Source organism: Aplidium turbinatum, chromosome 16, assembly GCF_918807975.1.
Source record: "Aplidium turbinatum chromosome 16, kaAplTurb1.1, whole genome shotgun sequence".
Classification (NCBI taxonomy): domain Eukaryota; kingdom Metazoa; phylum Chordata; class Ascidiacea; order Aplousobranchia; family Polyclinidae; genus Aplidium; species Aplidium turbinatum.
Window position 1 is genome coordinate 9,601,750 of NC_137487.1, and position 26,598 is coordinate 9,628,347.

The window sequence follows — 26,598 nt, forward strand, 5'->3', positions numbered from 1 at the left end:
TCTTCAGTATCTTATTCAAATAGACTCATTTTAAACAAGAACAATCTTTGCTCATTTCACAAAAGTGAAAGTTTAAATATCCCTTGTTTCTATTCCTACCTTAGCATCGATGGCACCCCCTGTCGCAAGTTGGCATTGTAAGTATCGTGCTGCGTCGCTTAAATTGATGATTTCCTTTTCTGCCAACTCAGCAAGTGTCATTCGCATCTTGGCACCCAGCTTCAGATATCTGGAAAATAGAACTCGAATTATTTCTTTAAGAAGCTCAAAACATTGTTCATGTAAACAAATTTCTCATTATCACTTCCCAGACAGCAAATCAACCATTTTTTACATTGATTTGCTGTCTGGGTTACAAAATAGTGCCATTAAGTGCACGAAAGTAAGGCCACTTTAACGTGTGTCAGTTAAAAACCAACATAAAACTGGTAGCACGAGTAAGATATAGTCAGCATACCCCAAAACAACTTGTTCGGCTTGCTGTAATGAGGAGATGTGTTTTCGCTCGATCAAGCCTGACATGTAGGCATCCAACACTGTCAATGCCTCACCATTCTTGGGGTTGACAATGCCACCAGTGCAAGCCTGGAAATGAAGTGGATAAGTATAAACGAAAACGATGGAGCATTAAGAGTTTGTCCACATACTATTTATTTTTACGATTTTGGTAAAATAATAGGGTGTTGCTGCTTTACCTAGGGGTTCTTAAAGGCCTACTGCAACTGGTTGGTTGTAACCGACATTTTCTTGTGGACAGGGAGTTGTTCTACTTCCAAAAGAACACTCATTTTTTTCTGACCACACGGACACTTATTGTCCAACCTACAACGCAGCTTGCAAAAGTTGCTTTTTTGAACGTTGAAACGATGTAAAAGACAACTTTTAAGGATGGAACTGTCAATAACGTACCTGAGCTTCCAGGTATCGGTACGCGTCATCGCGCGTCATAATTCCACGCTTCGTTGCTTCCAAGAACGAGAGTTTCTCTCCAGTCGTGTTAATGAAGACGCCGCTGATGGCAGGGTTGCCAAATAAGTAGGGACGAATCATCGCTTTGATTTCATCGATGCTCATACGGCAACTCTCCACGTCCAATGCTACGCTTTCTTGCACAATCCCGTACTTGACTAAGTCGTCCAACGAAATATCAACGTTGCATATTGTTGGGAATCTGAAAAACAAAATAACGTTTTAAAAAAGCTTCTTGTTCTCGTTGAGAGTCGAACCAACACCATTCCAAACATCAGGCACAATTCCTTTCCATTCAGCCACGCGACCACTGTTGGTTCAGAACCAATGATACACAACAGTCCAACGATTGTATTTTATAATAACTAATGAAGCCGGTCAGTGTGGAGCAAGGGGGAAGTCCTTGCTTTTAAATAATATGTTATACTTTATGAATTCATAGAATGATAATGATAAGCTTTTCATTTCCAGAATAGGTCTAAAGTAAGCTTAAAGGGTAGGACAACTACAAGTTAGTCAACGGTTGTGACCTACTTGATGGATTTCCTGTCGTTGGCAGCGGGTGCAGCATCTACTTCTGTCACTTGCACAGTCTGAAGCACAACAAAATAATTGTTAACATTTGAATAAGGAACTCTTGATGATTTATAGGTGAATAGTATCTATAGTTTCTATCCATATTTGATGTGATTCCTTTACACGCGAAAAAAGAATGTTCGTTTTATTAAACTTCTGTTTTTAAGCAATCCAATAAAAATTGAAGTATTACTACAGGAAGCAAAGAAAATCTTAAATTCTAAATTTTCTGCATTGCAACATCAGCTGATGCGTGCACAATGGCATCACTCACTTTGACAACAGTGGATGTTGTTTTGGTTCTGGAACGCTTCTGCTTCTTCGGCTTGATCATCAAGAACCGGAAACCAGCTGGAGGACGAATCTCGCACCTGAAAGTAATAATGACGTTGATTTGATGTTAATTTATATATTTATTAATCATTTTTTACATCAAACTTATGTTGGGTGGAAAAAAACTTTCAAAATTAGAAGGAAAGGCAAGGAGCCAATCTTCATCCACCTCCAAGCATATGAACATATATGAAGTTCAGTCAGCAAATCAGTTCTTCTTTACATTGATTCAACATCTGCAGACGTTGAATCAATGTAAAAAGGGCTGATTTGTTGATGGAGCCGTGTATCTGCAGGACGCACCTTTGCATGAGGTCAAGATAAGAGAGATTTTCCTCTGTGTTGGGATCAAAGAATCCCTTAGTGTCATCCGATGGGTCTTCCAGAATCTCGTTCATTCTTTGGTCAAACAAACCTCGTTCATAAGCGACAGATATTGGCACCTGATGAAGGAAATGAGGAAATAAAATCGCCGCCATGGTAACTTCCAAGCCGAGTAATTGAATTGCTGGCAAATGAATGCGTCCAAATGGAAGTAAACTTTTTACAAATCTATAATGGAGTTAAACGTGAATACACAAATTGCAATGAAATTAGTGAGCAATTTACCCTAAAGTTTTTGCAAATAAAAAACACATCAAATTTTGAAAATCGTACAGAAAGTTTATTTGGTAGGACAGTGTAGACCAGTATGGTCACTTCTAAAATTCATGATTAACTTTACTTTGAACTTTTTGGATATGAACTGAAAAGCAAGTTTTCTCAACCTACCCTGTGGTGAGCTCTAGGATCGATTAGACCACCGGTTGCTATCTGCGCTTCAAGAAGGCGAATCCCTCGAGATTCCACGACCAGTCCTTTCCGCATTGCTCCAAATAATGAGAGGATTTGATTGGTTCCTGGAACTTGGTAACCTTTGACCGCCCGCTCTGCCCGTTCAAGCGTGTCCACATGATTGCGATCGATCAAGCCTGAAAGAACAAGCAGCTTAGAATTTTAATGCACTACAACGCAATTTCAACCATCTTATTATACACTGTAGAATTTCACACTAAGATTTTAACGTTTATATCTCCGAGGTAAGTTACAGTCAAGGCTGGGTACCATTCACAGAATGACAATGGGGGTTTTCAGTGTTCGGTATGCATGAAAAGAACTTGTCCGATTTAGGGAGTTGGCGATAGAACCGTAGGCCAATGCAACAGAAATGGAAAAAAGGGATTTTGAGACAACGAAACCTGCCTCATGCTAAACAGAATTCACAAAACCGATCAAGAATACGATACCTAATAAAAACATAAACAATGTGTCGTAATACAAAAATATCCAACATGACACGTAGTGTGTATATCCTATGTAAAAAAAAGTCACAACGGTTCTTACGGTTACAAAACGAGCTGTTTTTAACTAAAATACAAGTTAAAACTCACCCTTTTTGTACGCCGCGGCCACGGACATCTTTGAAGCACTTTTTGGGTCGATGATATTCCCAGTAGCTGCTTGGGCCTCAAGAAGCTCTATGCCTGTTCCTCTCTTAATAATTCCTTTATTCGTTGCTTCCATAATCGATAACATCTCACCTGAGAATGAATGGGAAGTTAAATGGCGTCTCCGGATATTTTTTCTCGTCAACCCCTGGTAACGTTACGTTTGTCAGGTTGAGAAGTCTGAGAGGGGTTGACAAAAACATTTCAAAGTTTAAAACTTGATTGTTTTAATTAAGTCTGAAGGTTTGTGATGCATTGCTAAAATTTTTTCATGACATCCTCCAATTTGAAAACAAAACCGTGTTCCGGGGAGCTGAAGCACAAAATTGGCCAGTGGATTACATGTTGTACACCCCTGAAACTGAATAGTCTATCAAAAGCTATATGAAAACTACACAAAATTTAACCTCAAGATTCAAAATCATTGTGCAGAAAAACAAAAATTATTTTAAAAATTGTTTAAACAACTCACCAGTTTCTTCCACTATGACGCCACACACTGGTTCTTCACCACCAAACAAGTAGGGCTTCAACTGATCGTACAAGTCCGACTCAGTTATGGCTCCCGATTCCAAATCTCTGACCTGCTCTTCCGTCACCAAACCAGCATCATATATGTCTTGCAATTTTGCTTCTTCGTGATAGGCTGTACTGAACCTGCGCAAAGGAAATGCATGTTACAGAAATGTCGAAGTCGTAAGTCGAGATCAGATTATTTTTAATTAGTGAGAGAGGATTTGAATTCGGTGAAAGAAAAGAGAAAAGCAAAACAAATGACCTGATATCAGAATGGATGCGCTTCTTCTTCTTGGGAGCTTGTGGCTCCAAGAGCTTGCTGATATCAATCTTCGAAGAAGTTAGCTCAAGAAACAAGAGCTTTGTCTCCTTCTCTTCTTTACACTTGCCAACCAAGTCCAAGTAAGTGAGATTTTTCTGAAAAGCAATTGCCATGATCGTGATAATATCATATCATAAGATCGTGATATTAGCTTTGTTACTTTCAACAGCTCATATCGATAAAACAATTCTTTCAACGAAACGCAGTTTTCAAAACAATGAGAGTGTGTACCTCTGTGTTGGGGTCAAAAAATCCTTTTGTATCATCGGTTGGATCTTCCAAGATCTTGTTCATTCTCTCATCGAACAAGCCTCGACGATACGCGACTGATATGGGGACCCGGTGGTTGGCCCGGGGGTCAATCAGTCCTCCAGTGGCTATTTGCGCCTCTAACAATCTGGGGGGAAGGAGTTTGTACAACTAAATAAAGTGACAATGCTCAAGAACGTTAATACATAGCCAGCAAAAGTTGTTATTTTTACGTAGCTTCAAAGTCTGGCGACGTCTAGGCAATATTAAGCAGTAACTTCGTCTTCTTCTTTGTGTACCATGCCTGTTTCAGGCTTAGGTATTCATGCATAGTTCTTTCCAGTTATCCCGGCAATTAACTGTATTAAAAATAGTTGTGGTTGGAACGTGAAGGTGATCCTTGAGGTTACTGAGAAAAGTGAGGCGCGTTTTTCCAAGAACTCGTTTTCCTTTGATCTTTCCACAAAAAGCAGTGTGATCTAATTGTTCTTTCCTCATGACAGTTACATTATCAGCTAAAAAAAATTCAACACTGATAATTTAAAGTTCTTGTCTTGCAAGTACAAAGATGCACCAATGATGTACCTGATTCCATGGCTCTCTACAATGAAGCCTTTCTTCATGCATTCGTACAAGGACAATATCTTGTGGTTGATTGGGTCTTCATACCCCGTCACAGCACGTTCTGCACGCTTCAAGGCATCTTCATACTTAGCATCGACCACACCTTTGTCCACGGCCTCAGCGACACTCATGTGCTCGTTCGTTAGAGGATCAATCATGTTACCAGTCCCGGCTTGGGCTTCTAGTAGCACCAGCCTGAGATATAGACAGAGTTGAGTTAATAGAAGTTGAAGACAGCAAATTGCAGGACTAACGACCCTATAGTGGTATTGATATGACGACTAATAATTTTGTTGTAGCTGAAGTGTGCATTTTTTATCTAATGATTTTCAAACAGAAGAAATAGAACGGTTGAAAACCTATCCCAGTGTTGTTTACGTTGATTCAACGTCTAAATGTAATCACCCAGTGCCTGTCTTGATTAGACCGCACTTCATTGCAGTGTTGATGGAGATCTTCTTGTCTCCAGCTTTCTTAACAATCAACCCGGAAATCGGTTCAGTTCCTTTCAAGTATGTCTTCAGTTCATCTTCAACCTGTGTGAAACAACACGTTGGGATGTTTTTTAACGTTATTATTGCGTCAGAACTGAACAGAACTAATCATTCTGGTCTGCAAGTTAAAAGGGGAGTTTCTATGGTGGACAGATACAGGACGGATGTTTGATTGCAAACATGAAACTGTCTTTTATATAAAGTGTTGTGTCCATTGCAGATATGCAGGGCATTTTTCCTGTTAGAAACATCAGCCCATTCTACGTTGATGCAATGTCTGTACACATTCAATGAATGTGAAGAGAACAGATTTTTTCTAGCTGGGCAACGCTTTATTGCAAGCGAGTGGTTAGAAAATTTTCTTACAGAAAAGGTGTTTGAATTCTGATAAAATTTTGTGTTTCGGAAATTTATGAAGAACTAAAATCAATATAAAATTAAGTATTTACTGTTTACTAAATTAATAAATGTACAGTTTTATTACTTTGTAAACATATGACATGAGCACATATCAACAACAAAATATCAACACAGAATTTAACAAATTCTTACATCTTGTTCACGCAAAACTCCGAGCTCTAACTTTTCTGCCATATCCTCAGGAACAATTCCAGCACTGTACAAGTCTTGGGCAGTGGCTTGTCTATGCAAGTAAGTTTCAAATTTGATGTGATCCAAATGTCGCTTCTTCTTTGTCGTTGTTAACGTGGTTTCGGTCATAGTGGTGATGGTTCGGTTGGTCTGAAACAAGAGAGGGAGTAAAGAATTTCACGCTCACGTTTTACAGTCCTGGTGTAACACTAACACTGCTAGCCTAACAAAGAAAAACTATGAAGCGACACTAAAGTAATGACATTTGGGCAAGCCAACCATCAGAAACAACTAAAAACTCAGGTATTCTCAACTTTTGTGATAATTCTGGGCTCATTCTGAAACTCGTTAATACCTCGCTGTGGCTGCACATAAAACTTGCATTTTTTTCTTGTTTTGACTCTCCAGTAATCATAAAGCAACATTTCTCAACTTGTTTCTGACGTCAGCTTAGCCGTGGCTACAAGGCGAACACTATAAAGTATATGCATCGACCAGTGTTCTTACATCACAAGGTATCAACAACCAGTCACAAACATCTAGCTAGCCAGTCAGTTGTTAGTGAAAATGAAGGATTAGGTAATGTGAAGGATTTCACGAGCTATAACTCTTTAAGATCATATTTTAAAACCTTTAAAAGATTCGCTATTTAAGATGAGACATTTATGTAATTCCAAAATAAGCCAATTACTTATATAATTATGGAAAACTTCAGCATAAAAATACAAAAATCTATCAAATCAACAATAATTACTCATGAAACCGACACATTGCATCGATGACATTCGCATCTTGCAGCGTATGTTTGGTCGTCGTTGAATCGAGTCAATTCAATAAACACATATCAATACGTAAAACAAAGTGTCAAAGCAGGTACTTCTAACTTGCGATGAAACAACCGATTGACTTTTCAAAATTTGTTTTTGATAAATCAGTAAATTAGCTTCTTTATTTTTTCAAAGATCATACATATTTTTACGTAAGTTAGTCTGGAACGTCACAGAAGTGTAAAGGTTTGAGAAAGCAAACACTACGTGCAGCCAATCTCCCTTTCAAAACGTCGATCACACAGCAACTGGGTTGTTACCACACAGGTCTAACATTGATGACTTCACCATGTTCTGATGGGATTTAGCGACCACACAAGCAAGCAAGTGATTATTTTAATTACAAGAAATTACAAAGTCGTGCACACAAGCGATTAAAGATGAGTGGGCTACTAAGCATAGTGCGGGATTAGAAAGCACAAAACAGCATTCCGAACAGCAAAACCTACAATAGTAAATATACGTTTTATTAATGCGCAATTAAAGTGGCATGTCATGCGGTGATAAGTGTAGAGAGGCAGAAGTGTGGAGATGACCGCTTGGGAAATCATTAACGTTTCTACTGCAAAGCTCAAAGGTGAAGTTAAGCGAAAGGTTCACAAGTTACTTGGTGTTGGTTGGAACGAGATATTAGCCGGCCTAACGTGAGGATGAAAATCAAGGATTTTGGTGAAGCGAATGCTATGCTCGCAGTGAAAATTCAAACTACCCACCCACAACCGACAAGATTTCGTTTTATCAAAGCTATTACCTTTCATGCGCAAGCATTTTCAACTGCTAATGTCTCGTTGTAAAAAGCAACTTAACTACAAACGATTAGTTTAAGGAGCTACAAAAAGAAACAGCCTGTGTTTCAGACACACCCATCTGTTACGCAAGTTCAAACCCAACTGCACAATTTCAAAAGTTTGGGGAAAAACGTCTCATTATAAGCCCTATCACACTACGAGCAATGCCGCTATTTGACGTTACGTTCCGTTACGTTCACACGCAAAAAAACGTTATCTCGTTAGTACGTCATCACATCGTATTCATTTCCCACATTCGAACGTACAAGTTAATTTTTGAATTGAATTCTTGTCCAGAGAGTTACAGTTTTTCAAAACTAGAAAGTAAATTTTGGTTTGCTGGTTTGAGTTGATAACTAGGAAGAGACTGACAGGCCAGCGATGAATGTGACGGTTAAAGAACAAGTAAGTCTAATAGTAAAGCTACCAGGTAAGCTGACATAGTTGAACTATGCTTAAACAAACAATGCCTAGGTCATGCATGATTACTGCTAGCAACCTCATTTATAGTGCAATGTGTGCATATAATTTGGATAATTAAGATTGTCATAAAATTTTGAAACATTAAGAAAAAGTTATTCAAGTCGAAAAAGTTGCAAAGAGAAAATTAGAAAACTTTTTGTTTCCAAGATTTACAACGAATTTACAGCATGCAGAATTTGCAAGAGATATAATAATATCAAGTAACTTTTTACATTTGTTTTTGTAAAAAAACACTGGTTTGAATACATGTGAATTTCATCCAAAAAGGATTCAAAATGTTAGCACACAATGTTTGTAATACTGTATTAGTAACCACTCACCTCAAAAATGCTACTAAATCACTAAGTCCATGCTGCAAGGTGTCTTTACCACTGAGTAGGGGTGAATCAGGATGCTTATTGGTTGGAAAATCAATTTACAGAAAAGAATTGCAACGGATCGGTCGTGTTAGTACATAGAAGCACAAAGTACAAATTTTGCATTGTAAATTGACGCCGTTTACGCATTCAGTGACGTTCCGTGACGTTGACGTACGCAAAGACTCTTACGTTTGGTCAATTTTTGAACGTAAACGACGCACCACCGCATGAAACACAAGCAACAATACAATTCAGCACCAATGACGATCAAGGCTTGCCCAGTCAACAAATTAGCCTTTTTTTACATTGATTCAAAAGCTGCAGACGTAGCATCGATGTAAAAAAGGACTGTTTTGTTGAATGGAAAATGGGTCACAACAACAGAAAAAATTAAGCTGTTAAGGTTAAAACAACTCAATCTTTTCAAGAGACTTAGATGCCAAAACAGTGTGGACTAACCACTTTACCAACCATAGCTAATACGCAACAAAACCTTGGCTATGTTGCATGGTAATCTATGGTTAAGATACAATGACGGCATGCGTTTTGCGAATATGAATGCAATTGAAAAATCGATTTCTAGTACAAGTGACATGAGAGAAAGACTCTACTCACTGTCGAGCAAACTCCGTCATTTTTACGTTGATTTTTCGTCGGAAACCGACGAATAATGACAAAATTTGCTTGTGCGTCACTACAGTATGGCAATGATTGCACCCGACACACGGTTTGGGATTAGGTTTAAAGCACTCACGTTACATAGTATGATGAAACTAACCTCCTCGTCAATGGCAACCTGGTGCGCCATCTTGTACTGGTCAATCCGCTCCGATATGAGATTCTTTAGTTTATCGAAGCGCTGAGTGACTTTGATAACCTATCGAAGCAAAACAATAGCAAAAATGGTTAGAATGAAAACTTTCATAAAATTTTATTGATTTAAAAAAAAAATATTGGGCATGTAGAGAAAGGGCTCAATAAAAAACCCACAAAAAACTCACAAATGAAGTCACATCACCATATTTTCACCTTGTACTCGATGATTTTCTGGCGCTTGCAAGCCCTGTCTTCAATTTCCTCTTCTGTTGGCTTCGCCTTGCCAAGGTCCTCCTCAATAGCTGGATCGTCGTACGTGGCAGCCACCTGGTCGTACTTCCGTGCCACGGAATCGAACTCGTTCGACAGCTCGTACATGTGGCCCACTTTCGAATATTCGACTGTCAGGCTTTCTTGGAGTTTCTGGGACACGTAAAATTATGGCATCAACATTAGGTAAGACTGGCAACCTGATCATTGTCGAATCTAATGGTAATAACCTAGTAGAATTTGCTTAATAAATCCATCTCGGTAGAACTTTTAAGTGCTGCATACAATGGTGGTTGGCGGATGAAATAACTCTTCTTACAATAAAAATCAGCATAATATACACTGCAAAGTTTCCAATCCCAACGATTCGCATTTAACGGAGTTGGATCTATTATGCGATTTTTACTTCAGTTACTAATGACACAACAAGTCAATCTAACAACCAAAATCCGTAAATTCCAAACTTAAATTTTCCCTATACAAGGTAAACCTGCTAGAAACATGAGCAAAAATCAGCAAGAAATAACAAAGATAGAAATCATATAGCATGCACGTTTGAACGATGTCACTGCAATATAGCATGCATTGGTTGCATAACAAGGTACAAGCTTGCTACAGTATTCCAAAACAACCTTAAAAACGAGATTTAAAACCAAAATCCACGACCCTCGAAGTGGCGAAGACAAAAGAAGTTCAAACGAAGAAGAAAACAAATAGAGAAACTTGCAAAGGTAAGAATCTTGAAGTATTGTTAAGTTCACAAATGCAAATGCTCTCGCAACACCAAGTTACTTCAAACGTTAAAATCTCGCACTCAGGAATTGTCAGCATGTACTTACGATTTCTCTTTCGTAGAGCTTAGTTGTCTCAAAGTGCTGTTAATTGGCAACACATTGTGTGTGAGTGGTTGGTGTCATTGATGGTAAGAGTTGTAGAAGAAATAGAATCAAACAGGCTAACCTCTACTTCACCAAGCAAAGGTTACCACGTTTACGCCAATAACACGTCATATACTGTACAAGTGTACATCAATATGCCTATATGAAGTGGATACATTTGCTAGCTGAACCATATGCTCTGTACAAAGTAATAAGCATACCGCAGAATATTCCTGAAACAATCAGGCATCGACACTAAGTTCAACTCAAAAGTTTTATAAAGCTCAAAGGAAAGTTATATGCCGGTAATCTCCAAAAACTACTAACAACCATAACAAAAACAGGGAGACTTGAATTAAGCAGAATAAGACCAAACAGCTGATGTTTAAACAACTGAAAACCGCAGTAAAGCAGCCACTTCAAACCGTCATCACAGAACAACCTGACCAACTATCATGCGAAGTGCACCAAGTCCAATACAACAGGGCAATTCATTGGAAACATCGAGGTTTTACACGGGTGGTGCAATTGTTTGCATCAAAGACATTATAGACTGTCAATTTGTTCACAAGAAGCAAACAATTTTAACACACTCAAAACTTGTCAGAGTATAAAATTAATATGTTTTCAAACACACAAAAAAGAAATACCAGTGAAGACAAAGAGACACTGGACACAGAGAAGCAAACGGAAAACATCAAATAACCAAGCTGTGTGAAACCGTTATTCATGCATTGCTTGAAATTTAATAAGGGTCACATTTTGGCATTCGGCTTTCTGTTGAGCTTACTTCAGTGTCTTCAATGAGCTTCTTTAAGTCAGCGGCGCTGCGTTGCGATGGATCAGCAGCATCCTGCTGTTGGACGATGTCTTCCTTCTCTTGGAGCATGGAGTGATGTTGGTCCACTTCATTCTCAAGCTCAATGATCTTATCCTCACCTGCTATCACGAGGGAGAGTCTGAAAGTAAAATGTTGCTTTGAAGGCCAAGTTTCAGCCAGCAAAGGTTGTCGTTTTTACGTCGTTACAACGTTTAGCGACGTAGTTTTTGGGCCGAGAAGCTGCTTAAAAATGTAGTAGTTTTATATAACACTTTCATACGTTTAGTGTGTGATTTTTAAGCCTGCTTACGCCTGAATTTTTTAAAGCCTGGTTAAGACAAAAAGGCATTGATAACGGTAGAGTTAGTCTACAGTCTACACACGGTTCGCTTGTGCTACCTTTCAGCAACTTGCTCCTTGGCGGTGTTCCATCTTTCGTTCAGGTCATTTGCAAGGCTGTCAAAGTTGCTGTCCGAGTCCAAACCTTTCCCTTTCAACGAGTCGTTGAGTGCATGGAGATCCTGGCAATCCTGCGTCATCGAATCAAACTTGGGATCATGCTGTGGCGCTTCGTCCGCAAGTTTCTGCGCAAAGAGATCGATGGTAAAAGGAAGGGTTTTATTTTACTGCAACGTTTCAGCATTTTTTGCGCTGATTGTGTGATATTGAAAGTTTGAAATCAAACGCTATCTTAGTTTGACATTAAGAAGTGTTGATTCGAGAAATCAGATTAAACAATAAATAAATAAACCAACGACATGTAATTAATTATACGTTAGAGCAGTGGTTTTCAACCTTTTTGGTGGAACGGAACCCAATCGAACATTCCAAAAGCTCGAGGAACCCCTGTTCAATAATTTAATTGGCTTATGCAAAAAACATCGTTTGATTAATAAAAATAAATTAAAATACTCATGTTCAGGCTGTAAGCAGAATTTTATAAATTATAAATATGTATAAAAACAAACCTAATACTGGCAAAACAAAATGATCTCTAACACGTTCACGGCGATTTGACCCACCGGTGTACAAACGATTAAACTGTCTGAAAGAACTCCTTGAAGCGAAGAAAACATGTCGATAAATTTGAAAAGCAGAAAGTTAAAGATAATCGCACCACAAGAAAACAACGAAAATTCGGGATCGCAGCGAACGTGTTGAAGTGTAGCAAATTTATTAATAGTGGCAAACCTAATCAATATTTGATTATATTTAAACAATATGCATATAATAATAAAATAGACTCTCGGATTTGAATGTAATTTTGCGGAACCCCTAGACTAACTAGCGGAACCTTAGGGTTCCGCGGAACCCTGGTTGAAAACCACTGCGTTAGAGAGATGTACTTGTAAAATCATTTTTTGTTGTTCCAAGCCCTCTCTGTTATCCGCCATTGCATCTTGCACGTGCAGCTGGTTGGCGTAAGAAAAAATGACCTCTTGGGAAACACACATCGCATTGGCTGCTTGGATGGTCAATCGTAGTCTGCAAAAATCAACAGATGTAGCAAATCATCACATGCACCAATAAAAACTTGTTTATCAAAAAGTGATTTTCATTTCATTTGGAAGCAGTGGTGTTAAAGTTATCTTTTTACAAAAATAAGCGCACTGATCACTGTGAGGGGTAATTTTTAAAGATAGCTTACTTCCTCATGCATTCTTCGTGAAGCCTGTAGACAACCGACCAGTTTTCAAAGAACTGGACAAATTTAGCTTCAAGTTGTTTGACAGCCGGAGAGTCGTTGCTCTTCAGATCATCGCATGTCGAGTGGAGCGACTCTCCGTCATGCTTCAACGACTTCAATCTCTCGCCCATTTCCTGGGTGAATCACATGACATATAGTGATGACGTCACATTTGCAGTCAGGAAAAATAATAATCTACACAGAGTATGGCGGACAACACAGTCATACAACTTGACCGTTATGCAATGAAAAGGGACTAGACTATTCTAAACCAAAATGCCTCGGGTTTCAATAATTAAGCTCAAACTCAGCCGACAAATACAGTAAATCCGCTTTGACATTGATTCAACTTAATTCTGCAGATATTGAATCAATGCAACAACAAAAAAACATTTGCTGGTTAAGATTGTGTTCATAAGCGAACTACTTTCTGCCGATTGTTAATTCAATGAAGTCAATTGACCCCCTTGTGAGGCGTGTGACTACCCCTTGAGGCCCATGCTTCCACAAAAATTACTACGATATAGATTCTTATTGAAAACAAGTTTACATCAAACGTTTCACAATGTGACATCTTACTTCCTCCTGCTTGATGGCAGTTTTAATGCTCTCGGACTCTGGAGGAAGACTGACACAAATCCTCGCCTGGATCACGTTCCTTATGTCATCCAGGTCCTTTTGGAGGTTGATCAAACGGGAATGAATGTCTTCGGATTTCTGGTTCTCAGCATCACCTATACGCCAACATTGCTATAGTATAAAGTGATGCAGATTGGGATTTCCTACTGGGCTATGGGCTACAGATTTCCTACTGGGCTATATTGCAAAAAACAAAAGTAAAAGCATGGATAGATGGAGAGAAATTAGAAGAACTCATCAATTAAATGTTCTTTCTTCAATCACGTAGTGACTAGCTGATATCGAATTGAGTTTGTTAGTTCCTTTGTGATGATAAATTAGCTCGCTGAAACTGTATGAACATTGATTTGAAATTTGACAGGATTTACGTTTTTCGGATAATATCAACTCATCGGCTAGCTTGATGGAGATGTCATCCAAAGCATTCTTCAAGTTGTTCCAATCTTGCTCAAGGACTATTGTCTTCTCAACAAATCCTGGTATATCTTGGTCGTCTGATGCGTTGGGAAGACTACGGCACTTCTCTAAAGCTTGCTTGACATCCGTTACTTTTCCCTCGTCCTCTTCAATCTGATCTTTCAAGTTCTGGAAGAGAATGCAGACAGATGGTTGATTTGAAAAAAAAGAGAGGTAAAATTGTTGATGTAATAATATTGTAATGTGTTTTTAAATCAAATATAGTTATTACTATCTGAAGCCTTTACAAATTGTTTCACCTAACGGATCATCAGAAGGTCTCATTCAAATAGACATTCTATTTGAATAAGACCTTCTGATGATCCGTTAGGTGAAACAATTTGTAAAAGCTTCAGATAGTAATAACTATATTTGATTTAATTCGCTCTGCTTTGCCTTTTTGCTTGGCATTGAGCACTTTTTGTAGTATTAATAGTTTTCATTGTTGTAATGTGTTTTTATATAGCGTTGTATTAATTGTAGGTATACGTCACACTCAGAGCCATACGACGCAGACGGTGTGAGCGAGGACAAGCCAGAGCAACAGCTCACTTCAGTAAACTAAATGTAAAGTTATGTAGAATTTTTGAAATGGTACCATTTTATCCTCATGTTTCCTTACAATTTCTTTCACAAGCGTTTCACTTTCATCCATCCCATGATAATACAATGGCAAATAATGACCATTCAAAATCTAGTATTTCGTATATACTCGCCAGTTTAGTGTTGAGCAGAAGCAGTTACCTGGATTGTGTGCTTAGCCTCAATGATCTCTGCAGTGTCGTGGTAGCCGGATGCAGCTTGGGAGAGGAAGGTGTTGACTCTTTGCACTTCAACTTGGTAAGCTTTCAACTTTGCTTGAGCCATTGTGTAGCATCTCAAGAACTCTTGCACCAACAAAAGTCTGAACATTCATAAACAGAAGGTGTTTTTCGTATGCAAATGACATTTACAGTATATGATTATAATTGAAATTAAAAAAGATATATGTGATTATTAATTGATATGGAATATAGTATGTACAGTTGTACACATGATATTTCTTTTGTGATATATCTTAGACCATGCACTCACTTTCTCATGTAGCCAACGACGACAACGTTGAGCTTTTCCCATTCCAAGCAGAGTTTAGTGAAGTTGGAGTGGAGGATAGAGATGGAAGGCAAAGCAACATCACTCTGGAGGATAGCTTGAGATCGGGAGAAGATGTCGTCGTATCTTTCTTTCATCTCTCCTTCCAGTTGGTCAGAAATGCTCTTTTGATGAAAAGGAGTATTTACGACGATAAAGATTCAAAAATGGCAAACTATGGTGTATTGCGACTTTACAGTTAAATTAGTTGATAAAATCGACTTTGGTTAACAAGCCTTGAAAAACTTCTCAAAGAAAATACTTTTCACAATAAACAAATACATGGCATCCCTAGGATTACAGTAATTCAAATACAGAACACCACTTAAAATCATGAAAATAGTTTCATTTAATTGTCTTTAATACAGCTTTCATTGTTAAAGGAAAATACATTTTCATAATTAAGATTAAGGATTGGTGACAGAAGCTGATGTGGTGCCTAGATGAACAGTTGGCTAAACTGTAACGCATCTACAACACACAACTACATGCTAGACATCTGCAGGTTATGCGAGTTCTGTTCTCAGTATCAAAAAAAGCTTTGAGATATTTCAATAACATTTTATTAATAACGTTAAAACTCACTTCCATCACTTCAAGCGCAATAAGAGTAAATGGGATACGTTAATAAAAAGCGATCAATAGTTTTGATCGCCCGAATGAATCAGATCCTTGTGGTTAGTGGGAAGGCTACAAACCTGTTGTTGTCCGATGATTTGTGAAATGGCCGCTTCATCTGTGGGCAGCAAAACGCCAGATCGCACAGACTGCCCACTCTCAAGCTTGCTGATGTCAGCTCGAAGGTTCTCCACGTCTTGCAGCAGCGACATAATGGTGTCGTTATATTTTGCTTCTGAAAGACAAAGTTTCAGTTTAATTAAACGGTAGATGAATTTAAGAAAGTAACTGACCTTTAAAAAACAACAGCAATGTTTATTTAATCTTTCAAATGTTCATGGAAAATACATGCATTGTATGAAAAAGAAGGTAAGTGCGTATGAAGATATTTCACAATTTTCAGCCATAATAGCTTTGAAAAATTTGACAATGTTGAGAAAATTTAGTGGACCAAAAGTTACAAAATATCTCGAAAATAGCATTACTACTAGACATCAACCACCACCAACGGTAGGGAGTAAGTTTGTTAGGTTTAAAGATAAATTGATCTCTTTCAAATGCCTGTAGTTGAGAAATCAACTTGGCAATTCAGGAATCACAAGTCCAAAAGGCAAGATATGATGTTTCAATGACCTTTGACTACTAAGGCAAGCTGGTAACAACGACTGGACTTCGTGACTACCTAGCCAGCAAATCAGTTCATTTTTACATTGATTCAAAGTCTGCGGAATGTAAAATAGATTGATTTGTTGCCCGAGTAGCGTATAAACATGAAGAAACGAACACCTCACCGTTTTCTCCTTGGTTAATTGCATCTTCCAACAAAGCCAACTGGCGAGCGATTTCCTTCTTCTCACTCTCCCAGCTATCAGTTAGTGAGTCAACCTTCTCCTTGCAATGGGAGATCTCTATCGACTTCCTTGACTCCTCATCCAGACTCTCCAAGCTCCTGATCTTGTCTCTCGTATTCATTAAATTATCCACAGCTGTGTTGGCTTCCACAGCGATGGAATTGTTCTCTGGGATTTGCTTCGATAGTTTCTGCAAAAGAAAGTTAATAAAATAATATGTAAGCTAAATGAAGTTGATTTCATTTGGAGATCTCCCTATGCAAGTGTTACCCAGCTGGGAAAATCCGTTATTACATTTACTCAACGTTCAATGACGTTGGGTACTTCTTCAACACGATAATTACGTTTTTACTTGATTAAACACTTGTGCGGCGTAAGCTTAGAATCAAATTCATTTCTTGATAAACAGCTGGATATTTATTTTCACCAGTACGGTAGGCTATTTGTTTTATTACAACACAGGGCACCAACTTGCATTAGCAGTGAATTTGCAAATTTGACTTCGTAAAACTTTGGATTTTTAACACAATTTTACGTTATTGACAGCATGCAGGGTGGATCCAGAAAAGTTAAGAATGTCTATAAATCTTTGCTTCAGAAAATAACTTTAAAAATGTGGCGTACCAATACATCTTCTCTTTGTTGCATGAGCAAAGCCAGGTTGGTAGCTTGAGCGTGCTTGGAAAGGATGTTCTCATTATGTTCGACCACTTCCTCCAATGCCTTAAGCTTCTCAACGGCCAGTTTCAAGTCATTCAACCTTATGACGAAACAATGCGATGAAGAAATTTGCAAAGTAAAAAAAAACACAAGTCCGCCGACATTGGGAACATGCCCATAAGTGCACTGACCACTATCAAAGCAAACATCTTACTGTAAGGGGTAATTTTTAAAGATAGCTTACTTCCTCATGCATTCTTCGTGAAGCCTGTAGACAACCGACCAGTTTTCAAAGAACTGAACAAATTTAGCTTCAAGTTGTTTAACAGCCGGAGAGTCGGTGCTTTTCAGATCATCGCATGTCGAGTGGAGCGACTCTCCGTCATGCTTCAACGACTTCAATCTCTCGCCCATTTCCTGGGTGAATCACATGACATATAGTGATGACGTCACGTTTGCAGTCAAGAAAAATAATAATTTACACAGAGTATGGCGGACAACACGGTCATACAACTTGACCGTTATGCAATGAAAAGGGACTAGACTATTCTAAACCAAAATGCCTCGGGTTTCAATAATTAAGCTCAAACTCAGCCGACAAATACATCCGCTATGCCATTGATTCAACTTCTGCAGATATTGAATCAGTGCAAAAAAAAAAAAATTTGCTGGCCAAGATTGTGTTCACAAGCGAACTACTTTCTGCCGATTGTTAATTCAATGAAGTCAATTGACCCCCTTGTGAGGCGTGTGACTACCCCTTGAGGCCCATGCTTCCACAATAATTACTACGATATAGATTCTTATAGAAAACAAGTTTACATCAAACGTTTCACAATGTGACATCTTACTTCCTCCTGCTTGATGGCAGTTTTAATGCTCTCGGACTCTGGAGGAAGACTGACACAAATCCTCGCCTGGATCACGTTCCTTATGTCATCCAGGTCCTTTTGGAGGTTGATCAAACGGGAATGAATGTCTTCGGATTTCTGGTTCTCAGCATCACCTATACGCCAACATTGCTATAGTATAAAGTGATGCAGATTGGGATTTCCTACTGGGCTATATTGCAAAAAACAAAAGTAAAAGCATGGATAGATGGAGAGAAATTAGAAGAACTCATCAATTAAATATTCTTTCTTCAATCACGCAGTGACTAGCTGATATCGAATTGAGTTTGTTAGTTCCTTTGTGATGATAAATTAGCTCGCTGAAACTGTATGAACATTGATTTGAAATTTGACAGGATTTACGTTTTTCGGATAATATCAACTCATCGGCTAGCTGGATGGAGATGTCATCCAAAGCATTCTTCAAGTTGTTCCAATCTTGCTCAAGGACTGTTGTCTTCTCAACAAACCCTGGTATATCTTGGTCGTCCGATGCGTTGGGAAGACTACAGCACTTCTCTAAAGCTTGCTTGACATCCGTTACTTTTCTCTCGTCCTCTTCAATCTGATCTTCCAAGTTCTGGAAGAGAATGCAGACAGATGGTTGATTTGAAGAAAAAGAGAGGTAAAATTGTTGATGTAATAATATTGTAATGTGTTTTATATAGCGTTGTATTAATTGCAGATATATACGTCGCTCTCAGAGCCATACAACGCAGACAGTGTGAGCGAGGGCAAGCCAGAGCAACAGCTCAAATCAGTAAACTAAATGTAAAGTTATGTAAAATTGTTGAAATTGTACTATTTTATGTTCATGTTTCCTTACAATTTCTTTCACAAGCGTTTCACTTTCATCCATCCCATGATAATACAATGGCAAATAATGACCATTCAAAATCTAGTATTTCGTATATACTCGCCAGTTTAGTGTTGAGCAGAAGCAGTTACCTGGATTGTGTGCTTAGCCTCAATGATCTCTGCAATGTCGTGGTAGCCGGATGCAGCTTGGGAAAGGAAGGTGTTGACTCTTTGCACTTCAACTTGGTAAGCCTTCAACTTTGCTTGAGCCATTGTGTAGCATCTCAAGAACTCTTGCACCAACAAAAGTCTGAACAGTCATAAACAGAAGGCGTTTTTCGCGTGCAAACGGCATTTATATGATTATATTGAAGTTAAAAAAGATAAATGTGATTATTAATTACACATGATATTTCTTTTGTGATATATCTTAGACCATGCACTCACTTTCTCATGTAGCCAACGACGACAACGTTGAGCTTTTCCCATTCTAAGCAGAGTTTAGTGAAGTTGGAGTGGAGGATAGAGATGGAAGGCAAAGCAACATCACTCTGGAGGATAGCTTGAGATCGGGAGAAGATGTCGTCGTATCTTCCTTTCATCTCTCCTTCCAGTTGGTCAGAAATGCTCTTTTGATGAAGAGGAGTATTTACGACGATAACGATTCAAAAACGGAAAATTATAGTGTATTGCGCCTTCACAGTTAAATTAGTTGATAAAATCGACTTTGGTTAACAAGCCTTGAAAAACTTCTCAAAGAAAATACTTTTCACAATAAAAAAAATTCAGGGCATCCCTAGGATTACAGTAATTCAAATACAGAACACCACTTAAAATCATGAAAATAGTTTCATTTAATTGTCTTTAATACAGCTTTCATTGTTAAAGGAAAATACATTTTCATAATTAAGTTTGAGGATTGGTGACAGAAGCTGATGTGGTGCCTAAATGAACAGAATGCCAAACTGTACCGCATCTACAACACACAACTACATGCTAGACATCTGCAGGTAATGCGAGTTCTGTTCTCGGTATCCAAAAAAGCTTTGAGATATTTCAATAACATTTCATTAATAACGTTAAAACTCACTTCCATCACTTCAAATACAATAAGAGTAAAGGGGATACGTTAATAAAAAGCGATCACAAATTCTGATCGCCCGAATGAATCAGATCCTTGTGGTTAGTGGGAAGGCTACAAACCTGTTGTTGTCCGATGATTTGTGAAATGGCCGCTTCATCTGTGGGCAGCAAAACGCCAGATCGCACAGACTGCCCACTCTCAAGCTTGCTGATGTCAGCTCGAAGGTTCTCGACGTCTTGCAGCAGCGACATAATGGTGTCGTTACATTTTGCTTCTGAAAGACAAAGTTCTAGTTTTATTAAACGGTAGTTGAAATAAAGAAAGTAACTGACCTTTAAAAAACAACAGCAATGTTTATTTAATCTTTCAAATGTTCATGGAAAATACATGCAAGTATGAAAAAGAAGCTAAGTGCGTATGAAGATATTTCACAATATCGACAAAGTTAGTTGACCAAAAGTTACAAATATCTCGAACATAGCATTGCTATTAGACATCAACCAACAGTCCAATACCAACGGTAGGGAGTGTGTTTGTTAGGTTTAAAGATAAATTGATCTCTTTCAAATGCCTGTAGTTGAGAAATCAACTTAGCCATTCAGGAATCACAAGTTCAAATAGCAAGATATGATGTTTTGATGACCCTTGACTACTGAGGCAAGCTGGTAACAACGACTGGACTTCGTGACTACCTAGCCAGCAAATCAGTTCATTTTTACATTGATTCAAAGTCTGCAGAATGTAAAATAGACTGATTTGTTTCCTGAGTAGCGCGTAAACATGAAGAAACGAACACCTCACCGTTTTCTCCTTGGTTAATTGCATCTTCCAACAAAGCCAACTGGCGAGCGATTTCCTTCTTCTCACTCTCCCAGCTATCAGTCAGTGAGTCAACCTTCTCCTTGCAATGGGAGATCTCTATCGACTTCCCTGACTCCTTATCCAGAGATTCTAAGCTCCTGATCTTGTCTCTCGTATTCATTAAAGTATCCACGGCTGTGTTGGCTTCCACAGCGATGGAATTGTTCTCTGGGATTTGCTTCGATAGTTTCTGCAAAAGAAAGTTAATAAAATAATATGTACGCTAAATGAAGTTGATTTCATTTGGAGATCTCCCTATGCAAGTGTTACCCAGCTGGAAAAATCCGTTATTACATTTACTCAACGTTCAATGACGTTGGGTACTTCTTCAACACGATAATTACGTTTTTACTTGATTAAACACTTGTGCGGCGTAAGCTTAATATCAAATTCATTTCTTGATAAACAGCTGGATATTTATTTTCACCAGTACGGTAGGCTATTTGTTTTATTACAACACAGGGCACCAACTTGCATTAGCAGTGAATTTGCAAATTTGACTTCGTAAAACTTTGGATTTTTAACACAATTTTACGTTATTGACAGCATGCAGGGTGGATCCAGAAAAGTTAAAAATGTCTATAAATCTTTGCTTCAGAAAATAACTTTAAAAACGTAGCATACCAATACATCTTCTCTTTGTTGCATGAGCAAAGCCAGGTTGGTAGCTTGAGCGTGCTTGGAAAGGATGTTCTCATTATGTTCGACCACTTCCTCCAATGCCTTAAGCTTCTCAACGGCCAGTTTCAAGTCATTCAACCTTATGACGAAACAATGCGATAAAGAAGCTTGCAATGTAAAAAAAAACACAAGTCCGCTGACATTGGGAACATGCCCACTCAGTGATAGTATGCCATTGCACATAGCAGTGATTGTTATTTTTAAGTACGTTCTAAGCCTGGGGTACCGTAACTAATGTGCTGAGACTACAAAGTGCCATTAGCCACTTCACCGTATCATTCAGGTTTTTATCGGCATACTCGAAAACAGGTCTACAACGTCACAAAATAACGTTAAAATAAGTTAAGAAATATACAACATAAGTGTCTTAAGAGATCTTACTTAGTGTAGAAAACATCCACTGTCTGGTTGGCATTCTCCCAGTTGGACACCATAAGCTGGTGCTCATCGAATAGTTGGGTGACCAAGTCGTCGTCTGTCGGTAAGCCATCGGTTTGCGTGGTGCTCAAGTTGTCGGAGCAATCGGCACAGATGGCGTAGTATTGACCAGTCAGCAAGTGCAAGTCTTCAGTAACCTCCTGCAAACAATCATTGTTGTTTTAACGTTGTTGGTCGTTGTATGATGCAAACATTGATAAGGTGAACATCAATATTAACCGCCTGGACGTCGGACAAAACAGATCAACAACCATCTACTTTAAAGCACAGTATTTTTTTTTTTTCATTAAGGTCCGGATCGAACAAAAATGGAAGACGCCATACTCGCGCTTCACCCTTGTTTGGGATCATCAGAGGTAAATATCAATGTGTTGAGCGGGAATCGAACTTATAACTTTGATGGGAATTTTGGACGTCTCCGACGAGTGGGAATCGAACCTCCGTCGAGATTGTACTATGTTGTCCAGTATGCCGTTCTTAACCACTCTGCCAGGTCTCAAGACAATGAACCGTTGTTAATTGCAGCCTTATTCCGTTCAATAATGTCCCAAAACAAGGGTAAAACTCCAGTATGATGTCTTCCATTTTCGTTCGATCGGGGATTTAATGACTTTACAAATCCTCACATCTCGGTGCGTATATATTAAAGTATATGTGTACTATAATATAAACAATTAAACATAAACTATAGTTTCCAGTATATTCTTGTAAATGATAATCTGAACTTATTTGGCATTTTGTCAATCCGACTTCCTAATACAAAGAACGTTTTCGAAGTTACGTTAAGAAAATGCAAACTAACGTATTGTCGAGCGATGCTTTTATCTAAAGCTGCCGCATCCAGAGAATGAGGCATCGAGATTTGAATCTTCTGACTATCCAGGACCGAATCCATCTCCTTGTTGAACTCCTTAACTTTCCTCATGACGTCAGATAACTGGCTCTTCAAGTTTTCGGCTGAAAGTAACAGAAAAAAAATTGTTTGTAAAACCATTATGATACTCACTAACGAGTTGATCCATGACCACAAGAAAAAGGTTACTTCCCAGACAGCAAGTCAATCGTTTTTTACATTGATTCAACATTTGCAGGCTACGTTGAATCAATGCAACAAACGACTGATTTGCTGTCTGGGTATTGTTTTACTTGGAAAGCACTAGCCTAGGGAAAGTCTGAAACTAACCAGGACGGAGAATGTTTGCTCGTGCTATACAGTACAATGATGAGTAAACGATATTTTAGGAAAATGTGATGAGTATTCCATGAAGTGGTAGCTAATTCCACAAACGTTACTGCTTTGTATCTTTCTAACATCGCTAGATGTTGAAACGAACTAAAAAAATAAAACTTTTGCTGGTTGGGTGAGATTCGGACTGCACAAAAAGTGCGACAATGGCAACATTTCAGCTTCACAACAACTTAAAAATCACTGGATGATTCCATGAAGAATATATTCTAAGGACAAAGATCACAAGAACCTTTTTCGAGATCTGACAGTTTGGTGCTCAAATCGATGGAGAGCTGTTGCAGGCGTTCTTTCAGATCTTTCCACCTCTGATGAAGATCCACCACCTTGACGTGGTACTGGCTCACTTCATCACAAACGTCAACATCCTCCGGAATTTGCGAGACCACTTCCTGGGTGGAGGAGACGTTTGACTTCAAAACCTCCATGTTTTCATCAACTGATGGGCAGATCTTGATTAATCCCTGGAAGATTAGAAATATTTTAATGACAATCGAAATCTTTGAAGGAGAACATACAGTTTATTTTCAATTTTCTTAAGTTTTAGTTGATTGTACTACAATTACTGTAATGTTGGTAGATTTTCTGTAAAAAAATGTTTTTTTTGTCGTATCCAGGCTTGCGCTCAGTGGTTAAAGATTCAGATTGATTGGACAGGAAAGCAAGGAAGCCAATCTTCGTGTCCACCTTCAGGCATGTTTTAGAATGTCCTGGCAAAGGCACAGCCGCTTGCTCTTGAGCGGTATCGAACCAGGACTCTTTCGAATGTAATAATAGCACTTGAAAAATATTCAATGTGACATCAATCTACAAATAAAAGACCTCGATCTGTTCGTTCCTTGCACGCAACTCAGCGAGGTTGGGTTGGACTTCATCGCATTGCTTGACAACATCTTCAACGTCATCCACTGTGGCTTTGACCTGCTGGTATCCACGGACTATGTGGAGGATACCCTTCAACCTGAGGAAAATATGGAAGTTGCTTGAATATCATTTCAATTCACTCAAGGTTTGTTCAATCAGTTCAAAAAGAAATCAAGGCAGCAGTATGCGATTACGCACGAGCTAACCAAGGTAACAAAAGTGGTTCTTTTTACATCATTTTAACGTTTGAAGACGAGACAGAAACGTCAAATCAAGACGTTAAAACCGACACAAAAAACAGAGACGTTGAAACCATGTAAAACTGCAACTCTTGCTAGCTTCAAAAAGACTGTAACTAGGTTGTACTTACTTTTCAACGTGAACGTGGGTTACCAGCCAGACTTTAGACCATGATTTTTGCAGGGTATGAAGTTCGTCGCGCAGTTGAACCAAACTCTTAGCCTTCCCTTTCGCTTCATTGTTGATAAAGTCGACAATTTCCGTTTGTACTTTATCGTATTCTGGTTTTAAAAGCTCTATCTCGTACACGACGTTCTAGAAAAGCAAAAGCAAACTATGCACAAAACTTGTCCAATTAAGGCTGCCTGAGTATGCTGAAGTCTTCTCCCAGACAGCAAATCAACCGTCTCTAACATTAATCGTTGAATCCTTTACATACATGTTGAATCAATGTAAAAAAAGGTTGATTTGCTGTCTGCATGGTTCATCCAAGGGCACATCCATATTAGGCGTGATCATTTAGTCGTCAGTCTTTCATGATTAAAGGCAGTTTAACAAAGCGACTGGAGCGTTTAAAAAGTGGATGATAGGTACAGGTTGTGATACCATAATGCATAATTGCATATTATAAACTTTAATATGTAGTAAGTGAAATATTGTTTGACAGTTTTAAAGGCGATTTCCTGCAGTCGCCTTGGGCTTTTTGTTTATCTGTCTATTTCACGGCAAATTGACTTGAGGTGTTCACTATCTTACATTGGCCACATAAACATTATAAACAAGCGTCACTCCAGCTCTCCAGGTAAACAGATTCTTTGCAAATATACAAGAGCTGCCAAGTCTACACTCCTGAAAACATTTCCAGTCCTAACATTGACGTAATCAACGTACCTGCTGATCGTCCAAGCTGCGTTGAATGGCTGACGCGTCGTCTGGCAGTGGAGTGGAGAGAAGATTGGCTTGCTGGGAGTCGATGGCATCGATTGTCTTTTGCAAACCGTTGACTTTACGCAAGAAATCTTGGCAAGCTTTTTCCTCTGCGGCAGCTGCAAGGAATGAGACTAGTGGTAACCATAGACACTCATGGTAAACATATATATATTCATGGTAATCATATGTTATTGTGGTAGCCAAAGACACTCATGGTAACTACAGACAGTGATGGGAAGATTTTCTTTACTCATACGATCTCCCATCGCAGAATATATTAATTTATCCACGAGCATCTAAACAACAATGAGTGAACAACTTCATAACAGGAATTACATTTTGAGCTTCTTCATGACCTTTGATTACATATTTTTGAAATATCATATGACGCCATTTCTTGGCTTGCTTCATAAACCCATAAAATGCTAAACATGAGGTTTGTCGTCGATTTCTATATTACAATTGAACAGACCCTTACAATAAGATAAACCTTAAATAATATATTGTTGCATACCTTTCTCGGCTTCAGGAAGAATGTCAGTTAGCACCCCCAACCTGCAAAAGAGGCGGTTGATTACACAAATCAGACATAACTAGCAGCAAAAACAACGGATTTTGTGAGTTGGATATGGAGCCCGCACCGTGGCTTGTATAGTATACTGCTAGTAGGAAAAACAATACCAATAAAAAATAAAATAAAAACCAGCAATAGCCATTGTCTCATTTGAGCTGGCAGGAAAATGACACCAGTCATGGTTCAAAATCACGACGATTTGCAATTTTTGTTTATTTCTAAGCCGCTTGTAGCTGAACCTTCGTCTATTTGTGGGAAACTGACACAGCAATAAAAATAATTTCTTAAATTTACCTGTCGGAAACAGCTTTCTGGCACTTTTGCAAACGAGTTGCAGTTTTATCTACTTTGTTGGAGTACGTGGAGTCCAGAGACTCTAAAGAGCGATGAACATCTTCATCTTTCGTTTGGATGGAGGAGTCGACAGAAATTGGGTATTCAACTTGTGTAGAAATTTCAGACAACTTCACATTGTTTTCCTTCAGTTCCTCAGCCACTGGTGTTTTGGAATTGACGACAATTTGTAAGTTCTGCCAAAAATCAATACA

The 26,598-nt window shown here is 38.5% G+C and overlaps 1 protein-coding gene across 2 annotated transcripts in view; it reads right to left on the reverse strand.

Moving 5' to 3' along the window:
* Nucleotides 1-26,598, reverse strand: part of LOC145785046 (uncharacterized) — a 69,659-nt gene that overhangs the window by 24,267 nt on the left and 18,794 nt on the right. The window contains exons 22-64 of one of the 2 annotated variants that reach the window (XM_082596747.1): nucleotides 26,345-26,580; nucleotides 25,991-26,031; nucleotides 25,438-25,592; nucleotides 24,677-24,861; nucleotides 24,265-24,403; nucleotides 23,675-23,906; nucleotides 22,999-23,153; nucleotides 22,140-22,336; nucleotides 21,702-21,837; nucleotides 21,018-21,267; nucleotides 20,336-20,490; nucleotides 19,580-19,761; nucleotides 19,283-19,442; nucleotides 18,698-18,914; nucleotides 18,296-18,450; nucleotides 17,689-17,861; nucleotides 17,409-17,544; nucleotides 16,725-16,974; nucleotides 16,014-16,168; nucleotides 15,259-15,440; nucleotides 14,929-15,088; nucleotides 14,097-14,313; nucleotides 13,669-13,823; nucleotides 13,051-13,223; nucleotides 12,749-12,887; nucleotides 11,802-11,986; nucleotides 11,373-11,541; nucleotides 9,648-9,857; nucleotides 9,397-9,495; nucleotides 6,123-6,311; nucleotides 5,482-5,612; nucleotides 5,038-5,271; nucleotides 4,435-4,600; nucleotides 4,144-4,298; nucleotides 3,838-4,022; nucleotides 3,309-3,458; nucleotides 2,650-2,849; nucleotides 2,182-2,321; nucleotides 1,820-1,916; nucleotides 1,504-1,562; nucleotides 910-1,171; nucleotides 458-585; nucleotides 100-229 (exon numbers count right to left, since the gene is read on the reverse strand). In XM_082596747.1, coding sequence (XP_082452873.1) covers nucleotides 100-229; nucleotides 458-585; nucleotides 910-1,171; nucleotides 1,504-1,562; nucleotides 1,820-1,916; nucleotides 2,182-2,321; nucleotides 2,650-2,849; nucleotides 3,309-3,458; nucleotides 3,838-4,022; nucleotides 4,144-4,298; nucleotides 4,435-4,600; nucleotides 5,038-5,271; nucleotides 5,482-5,612; nucleotides 6,123-6,311; nucleotides 9,397-9,495; nucleotides 9,648-9,857; nucleotides 11,373-11,541; nucleotides 11,802-11,986; nucleotides 12,749-12,887; nucleotides 13,051-13,223; nucleotides 13,669-13,823; nucleotides 14,097-14,313; nucleotides 14,929-15,088; nucleotides 15,259-15,440; nucleotides 16,014-16,168; nucleotides 16,725-16,974; nucleotides 17,409-17,544; nucleotides 17,689-17,861; nucleotides 18,296-18,450; nucleotides 18,698-18,914; nucleotides 19,283-19,442; nucleotides 19,580-19,761; nucleotides 20,336-20,490; nucleotides 21,018-21,267; nucleotides 21,702-21,837; nucleotides 22,140-22,336; nucleotides 22,999-23,153; nucleotides 23,675-23,906; nucleotides 24,265-24,403; nucleotides 24,677-24,861; nucleotides 25,438-25,592; nucleotides 25,991-26,031; nucleotides 26,345-26,580 — 7,224 coding nt within the window. The remainder of the gene's footprint in view (nucleotides 1-99; nucleotides 230-457; nucleotides 586-909; nucleotides 1,172-1,503; nucleotides 1,563-1,819; nucleotides 1,917-2,181; nucleotides 2,322-2,649; nucleotides 2,850-3,308; nucleotides 3,459-3,837; nucleotides 4,023-4,143; nucleotides 4,299-4,434; nucleotides 4,601-5,037; nucleotides 5,272-5,481; nucleotides 5,613-6,122; nucleotides 6,312-9,396; nucleotides 9,496-9,647; nucleotides 9,858-11,372; nucleotides 11,542-11,801; nucleotides 11,987-12,748; nucleotides 12,888-13,050; nucleotides 13,224-13,668; nucleotides 13,824-14,096; nucleotides 14,314-14,928; nucleotides 15,089-15,258; nucleotides 15,441-16,013; nucleotides 16,169-16,724; nucleotides 16,975-17,408; nucleotides 17,545-17,688; nucleotides 17,862-18,295; nucleotides 18,451-18,697; nucleotides 18,915-19,282; nucleotides 19,443-19,579; nucleotides 19,762-20,335; nucleotides 20,491-21,017; nucleotides 21,268-21,701; nucleotides 21,838-22,139; nucleotides 22,337-22,998; nucleotides 23,154-23,674; nucleotides 23,907-24,264; nucleotides 24,404-24,676; nucleotides 24,862-25,437; nucleotides 25,593-25,990; nucleotides 26,032-26,344; nucleotides 26,581-26,598) is intronic. The other variant, XM_082596748.1, reaches the window with a different exon arrangement.